This window comes from Poromitra crassiceps, assembly GCF_964638095.1.
Source record: "Poromitra crassiceps genome assembly, chromosome: 3".
NCBI lineage: Eukaryota > Metazoa > Chordata > Actinopteri > Beryciformes > Melamphaidae > Poromitra > Poromitra crassiceps.
Genome location: NC_139625.1, coordinates 49,653,308 through 49,660,648, shown reverse-complemented (window position 1 = coordinate 49,660,648; position 7,341 = coordinate 49,653,308). Strand labels below are relative to the sequence as shown.

The 7,341-nt window shown below is 42.3% G+C and overlaps 1 protein-coding gene across 1 annotated transcript; it reads left to right on the top strand.

The window, feature by feature from the left end:
- The first annotated feature begins 896 nt into the window (after positions 1-896).
- Positions 897-6,032, top strand: fam98b (family with sequence similarity 98 member B). The gene is made up of 8 exons (XM_083633370.1): positions 897-1,026; positions 1,236-1,384; positions 1,531-1,659; positions 1,786-1,952; positions 2,209-2,289; positions 2,446-2,562; positions 3,069-3,236; positions 4,735-6,032. The coding sequence occupies exons 1-8, from the start codon at positions 989-991 to the stop codon at positions 5,017-5,019; spliced, it is 1,134 nt and encodes a 377-aa protein (XP_083489496.1). The 5' UTR covers positions 897-988; the 3' UTR covers positions 5,020-6,032.
- Positions 6,033-7,341: the final 1,309 nt, after the last annotated feature.

Here is a 7,341-nt window from a genome sequence, read left to right as displayed (position 1 = left end):
TGTTGATAATGTGCAAATGTGTTACATGTGCGAATGTCATTATTTGTTATCATTATTTGTTGTTCATATTTGTATAGGCCTCAGTGTGTAGGCCCCTACATGTGTGTGTGTGTGTGTGAGTGTGTGTGTGTGTGTGTGTGTGTGTGTGTGTGTGTGTGTGTGTGTGTGTGTGTGTGTGTGTGTGTGTGTGTGTGTGTGTGTGTGTGTGTGTGCGTGTGCGTGCATGAATGAGGCTGTATCATCAGTTTATACATGCAATTGTAGCCTACCTGAGCTAGCCTGTTTTTATGCACTTGTAACAGATTGTTTGTGCATGTGAAAGTGGAAGGGTATCACGTGTAACCATGTAGGTGTGTGAATGAACAAGCAGCAGCCCTGTTGCTAGGTGAAATTTGAACCACATCATTCTCAATGCTTTCCTGTAGTCTATACTGCCCCCAAGGGGATGGAGCTAGAATTGTAAATATTGTTCATATTGTGTAAAATAACATCACATAAGACCACATAAATGACTGCGTACTAAACACCGTATGTCTACTTGTTTCAATGTCCAATCACATTATTCTATATTAGCAACATCATCATCAACAACAACAACAACAACAACAACAACAACAACAACAACAACAACAACAACAACAACAACAACACCAACAACAACAGCAACAACAACAACAATCATCATCATCACCATCATCATCATCACCATCGCATTTTGGACCCACGTCTTAGCGGAGCTACTTACTAAAGCAGTGAATGAAACAAGAGCGATTTATTTGAATTGTACATGATCTATCTAGTCGGAGCGGAACCAATGTGGCGGAACTACAGCGTGTATCTCGCACATTTCACCACGGCTCATACGTTCCTGAACACAAGGGCATAGTAGCGTCAAACGCATGAATGAATGGCTACATGAGCTGGCTAATTTAAATTAATGATGTTCTTCTGTCAACGCGTGTAAACCTCTCACAGCCCTGAATCCGCAATGGAGTGTGATATTTTGGATTTGTTAGAGCAGCTTGGGTAAGCAAATGTAGCTTGTTAGCTTTACAGTCGCAGTCTGTTGTGTGTTCCCGTTATGCTTTCAATCTGTGCGTGTTGTGTTTAGTGTCTGCACTGGCAAGCCGTAACGTCTGTAACGTTAGTTACTTAAATAGCATTTTGATATCTAGCATCAATATGTTTTCCACGCACGTGTCTGTTATCTCCTCTCCAACTCATCCGACACTCAGCTATGACGGCCCTCTGCTGGACGAGAAGGCGCTTGTCGGAGCCGCAGATGAGGGCTTGTCCTCGGCCGAGTATGTGGACCTGTGCCGGTGGCTAGCGTCCAGATTGAAACCGCTGTGTGATCTGGAGGAGAGCATATCTTCTGGTCCAGGTGAGCCTCATCCAGACCACTACTACATGCCACGCAAGAGGGAGTGTTGCTGTGTGTCGAGTGCTGTCAATGGTTTAATCAAGACTTCTCTCTCTCTCGCTCTCTCTTTCTCTCTCTCTCTCTCTCTCTCTCTCTCTCTCCTCTAGATGACATTGACAGCCTTCAGCTTGAGATGAGTGGTTTGCTGAAGGAGTTGCACTGTCCTTATGAAGGGCTTGTTTCAGGGATTCTCAAGGGCAGCCTGCAAAATAAGAGGGATCATCTAAAGTTTGTCTGTATGTAATAATCAGTCAACATCCCATGCTCCTTGTACCTAAGAAGCTTTCTGCCTGGTCAGTAAGGTAATTCAAATATGTATGTTTGTCATGTTTTCCCCCTCTCCCCCTTATTTTTGTGTAAAGTGTTTCTGAGCTCCGAGCTTCAGGCGGCTCAGATAGTGAGGAGCAGACAAGTACCAGGTAAACAACAAGAAGACAGCCCAGTGCATCAGGACCTGCTGGCCATCTGTGAAACACTGAAGCTGTCAGAGCCAAGAGGAGCAGGAGTGTTCTCTGATGTCGAAAGCAAGGTGGGACAAAGTCACTCATCTTGACCTGTGGTCGAGTGTGATTTTTAAGATGGGATCAATTCAATATTGTAGGACAGCTCCTCCTTTTTATGTTAACTACCTTTGCTCATGTCTAGCGCCGTGCATGCACAGTTGAGCAATTGTGCGCCGTGTGGAACCGCTGGCTGCCTTATTAAAGTAGTGAGATATTAAGCATGTGCAAATGAGTTTCCTCACTGTCTGTGCTGATACATTGAACCATTGTGTGTCATTATAGATTAACAAAGTACTCCAAGATCTGCCAAATGGCTACATTGGAAAGCCAGTGCTGAAGAAATCTCTCAACAGTGAGCAGTGGGTAAGCAGATACACTTCTGAAATAAGCTACCGGATAAGAACTCTTACTTTCCTCTCTTGTTTCCTCTCATATCTATATAACTGTAGGTGTATTATATCGTTGTTATGATAGTATAGTAGGCATGTAACTCACTTTGGTCTTTCTCTATCTCCACAGGAAAAGTTGCACAGCATTAACACAGTCCTGTCCTCAGAGTATGAGTGCCGGCGCAGAATGCTCATTAAGCGACTGGATGTCACAATTCAGTCCTTTGGCTGGTCAGACAGAGCCAAGGCAGGTTCACATGTTATGTACACATCTACTGTAACTATCCACTGCTTCCTTTACAATGGAATATAAACTGATGGAAACATAAAATATTGCAGTGAGTGAGACTGACTCTGTAATGTTTTGCAAGTAGTAATATTTGAGTTTCAATCCAAAATCAGAAATCTGATAGTGATACCTGCTATTTGGAAAAATGTAACATCTACTTTATACAAAATCATTGCTGGCATGAATATTATTTATTATAGTAATAGCCTATACCTATCTTGAGCCATTTACTTACAGAAAAGTCAAATTTTAGACCATATAATGTATTTTTCTTTTATATTGATCATCGAACATCCACCAATGTTCCCCCCCTAAACTTTAGTAAATGGATTTATAGTGTTTGACAAGAACTCTTTATTTCATATCACAGAAAGGGACATAATTGGATGAGACATGTGGATATGTTCGAGTCACAATGTGTAGTCTGTAGAAACTGATTCTAGCGTATGTGTATGTTTTGTTAGGCGAGGGTAGACAGCATGGCGAGAGCCTACCAACCCAAGAGGCACTCACTGAGGGCGCAGCCGTCAGTGGGCGAGGCTGAGCTGCTCGCTGCCAGGGAAGACCTCTGCAACGTGGTGAAGACCAGCAGCGGCTCCAGCAGGGAGAAGACCGCCTGCGCTGTCAACAAGGTACCGGAGCGCTGGGGGAACATACAGGCCTTTGTGATATGTGTTGCTGTTGTTTTTTCCTAGCAAAAAGTTTAATGAATTTTACTCAAGATGTTGGTATTTTTACATCCTACATAGTGGTGCACTCATTTACTCAAGTTTTATAGTGAAAATATTGATTTTGAAGTCACAATAAAAGGAACAATAACTTTTTATACCTTGTTAATTATCCCTATCATAATGTTCACTCATTTAACAATAAATGCTATTTATTTATAAAACACTTTTTATACAAATGTGTGCTTTTAGAATACATTACAAAGCATTATGTTACCTAAACAAATTGATATGGTATAGATGCTGAAGTAATTCAAATGGAAAAAGAAACAAACCTGGCAGATGTACAGTACAGTACATTCATTGAAAGCAATTGTGAAAAAATGTGTCTTGTGTGTAGATTTGAATGTATTTACAGAGGAAGTGTTCTTGACAGTCTGGCAGTGCTTTCCATCGTCTGAGTGCATAGAAAGAAAACATGGATACATGATTACAAAATGACTATTTTCTCATATTACTTTTACTTCCTTGAAACCAGCTTGACACGTTTACTTCATGGCATAGCTACACAACACTAGGCACACAAATAATCCAATCAATAATACCATCACAGAAGGGCTGGGCGATATGGACAAAATCAAATATGATATTTTTGACCAACTAACTCAATATCGATATTGCTTGCAACAATATTGTTATATAATATATTTTTCTCCCCAATTGTACTTGGCCAATTTCCCCTGCTGCCCCGGTCGCTGCCCCACCCCCTCTGCCGATCTGGGGAGAGCCATAGTAGGCACACACATGCTTCCTCCGATACATGTGCAGTTGCCACCCGCTTCTTTTCACCTGACAGTAGGGAGCTTCACCGGCAGGGCGTAGCACGTATGAGGATCACGCTATTCCCACCAGTTCCCTTCCGCCACGAACAGGCACCCCAACTGACCAGGGGAGGCGCTAGTGCAGCGACCAGGACACATACCCTCATTCCAATCCTGCCTGTATGGACGCCACGGGGGCGCGAACCTGCAACCCTCGTGTTGGTAGGAAGGGAATCTACCGCTACACTATCCGGGCGCCCAGTGACATTTCTTTCTTTGAATTGGGGAAGCAAGACGGCGACGCCATCGAAATGCCGCTGTTTCATGACTTCCACGTGATACCTTTGGTCCATAAACCTTGCCCCTCGCCCCTTTTAGTTCAATTCAATTCTTTATTTCAGACCCAGGGAGATCCATATCACAGTAAGAAATAGTAAAAACAGCACAGTACAAAATAAGAAAATAACAACAAAATGGAAACAAGCAAGGCCTTCCACAATGCTCAATGCTTAACATGATACAGACATGTTCGCCAATGGTTCCACAGTTTGGAAAATAATCTGACAGAATTGCATACAGGGTTAGTTGTCAGTTGTCATTTTGTTGTCTGAAATATCCATTCCTCTGCTTGTGTCTAACAGGTCCTCATGGGCAGAGTGCCAGACCGAGGTGGCCGTCCCTCAGAGATTGATGCCCCCCCTCCTGAGATGCCACCCTGGCAGAAAAGACAAGACGGAGGAGGAGGAGGCTGGGGAGGACGAGGGGGGGGAGGGAGAGGGGGCAGAGGAGGAGGAGGCTGGAGAGGAGGTGGGGGTGGTCCAGGTGGAAGTGGAGGTGGAGGTTGGGGAGGAGGTGGAAGTTGGAACCAGGGAGGACACAGTGGACACGGAGGACATGGAGGAAAGAGAGGACGGTACCAGTACTAATTTCTGCTGTTATTTTCTTTTGTTAGTATTTTGTAAATTGATCCAGGCGCAGTGTTACACATGAAATGAACTTTTTTTTTTTTTTACCTTTCCTGTAGATGGAGTAAACACTAAGGCATTTTTTATATACTGTATATTTTAAGCAAAGTGAAGATGAAGTGATGACAGACTTCCAGCATTCTGTGAAATGTCTTCCCCATTTCGATGATTTCTAACGCTCTTATTTTTGGAATTATGTTTTACGTTGCTTTTTAGCACTGTTGCCTCACAACAAGAAGGTCCTGGGTTTGAACCTCGGTTTGTCCCAGGTCCTTTCTGTGTGGAGTGTGCATGTCCTCCCCATGTTTCTGTGGGTTTCCTCCAGGTGCCCTGGTTTCCTCCCACCATCAAAGACATGTACATGTATTACAAAGTAATGTACATACAAATGTATGTACATACAAAGTACATGTACTTTGTATATACATGTATTTGTCTATGTCTTTAATACTCCCCTACTGCCCCTGAGCAAGGCACAAAGAAGTGGAGTTGGTCCCCGCACGCTGCACTGTGCCTAGTGTTGTGTATAGGATGGGCTAAATGCAGAGGATACATTTCATTGTAGTTGTACAATGACAATAATGGACATCTAAATCTTAAAATCCTTTTATATTCTAATCACACTTATGTGGTGTTCTGATGGGAAGTATTTCTTTCAGGTGGCTTTTCTGTTAGTACAGACTGTGTGTTAGTACAGACTGTGTGGAGAGATATTAGCAAAGGGTGAAGCATGTTGAAAAAAGATGCAAGACGACTAAGGAGGTTGGGATTTACAGCAGTGCATCCTCTTGTCTAGACGACCTCACTGTTCCATGTCAAGAATATATCAAGGAGGCAAGAGGATAGGATCCATATCCATTTTAAGTTTCGAGGTCCCAATTTTCTGAATGGAACAAAGTCAAATCATCTCACTTCATATTGTTGAAGACTTGTAATAGGTCATGACTGTGCTCCTTCATTTCCACCTCTGAAATTAAAAAATAAAGAGTAATCATAATTCAAACCCCTCTTTGTCTTTGACTTAAGTATTTACAAGCCAATTAAATCATTGCTTAACCGAAGTGAGACAATCACAGCCTAATCACTGACTAATTCTTACCACTAGGTGGCATGATAGACAAATATATAATTAGGAGATGGATAATCCTATGGGGACCAAATGAGTCACAAATTTACAAATCTTTATTCTTATCTGAAAAGAATAACTACACTTTGTTTTTCCAATTGAATACCATTTTTGTTAATTTGATTTTTTTTACATAGTTTGTACAATAAACATGCGTTAAAGCTGAGAAGTTTACATTGTGTACATCATGAACAGTGACAACATACATGGACAAAACCATTTTCACCTTGGCCAACCATCTAGTGTCAGTTTGCACACTAACTCAAATCAGCATCATGTAAAACCATGTGTTTATACAGACTTTATAAGATCCAGTTGTAAGCCAACCCACTACTCATTTGGGGGTTAAGATTTATTTTCCTCCAGTTTAAATACGATTTATTTTCCTCCAGTTAAATAAATAAGATCACTGCCCATGCAACTGGCATAAAACTCAAAACTAATTCAATAAACAAAACAAACTTCAGGGTAAGAAAATTACATTACAATCACTTCCCTTCGACAAAATTAGAAATTCAATTGCCTCCATTTGAAACCAGGCAATCGATGCCAAACTCCTTTTGCAACACCAATTTTCAGATAATATTGTTTCCAATGCATGTTAGCATTGCTTCTATATATACTATCCACAGCTGCGTGGACACCGGTTCCAGTCAAACGTGATGTAGAAGTGGTCAGTAATGGTCAGGAGTAGAGGTCTTCGGGGATGCCAGACCCCCCAAATACCTGAGGACCTGACCAGTGTCTCGGGTCCATTCAAAATAAGTCACTTCGGGTCCGGGTCTCTGACACTGAAATGCCGGGCCCGGTGACTGTCTTTCTTTTTATATTGTCAAATAACTAATTAAAAACAAATGTAACTGAAATATGAGAACTTGAACCTTCAGGTATGCCCAATCCCCTGAATACCCAAACCGGATCCGGCCGGGCCTCGGGTCCATTCAAAAAAGGTGACTCCGGGTCCGATGTTTATGGGGTCTGTACAGGTCTCAGCTTGCTAATAACAGATGGGTTTAATCGGGTCTGGGCACAATTTTCCCGGGTCCATCATTTTGGCCCTGTGAAGACCTCTAGTCGGGAGGCCATTTCTCCCAGCATAGGAGCATATTGAAAAGAAGTGTGGCAGCCAGAATACTGTAACTAGAGCCGGTCTGCAC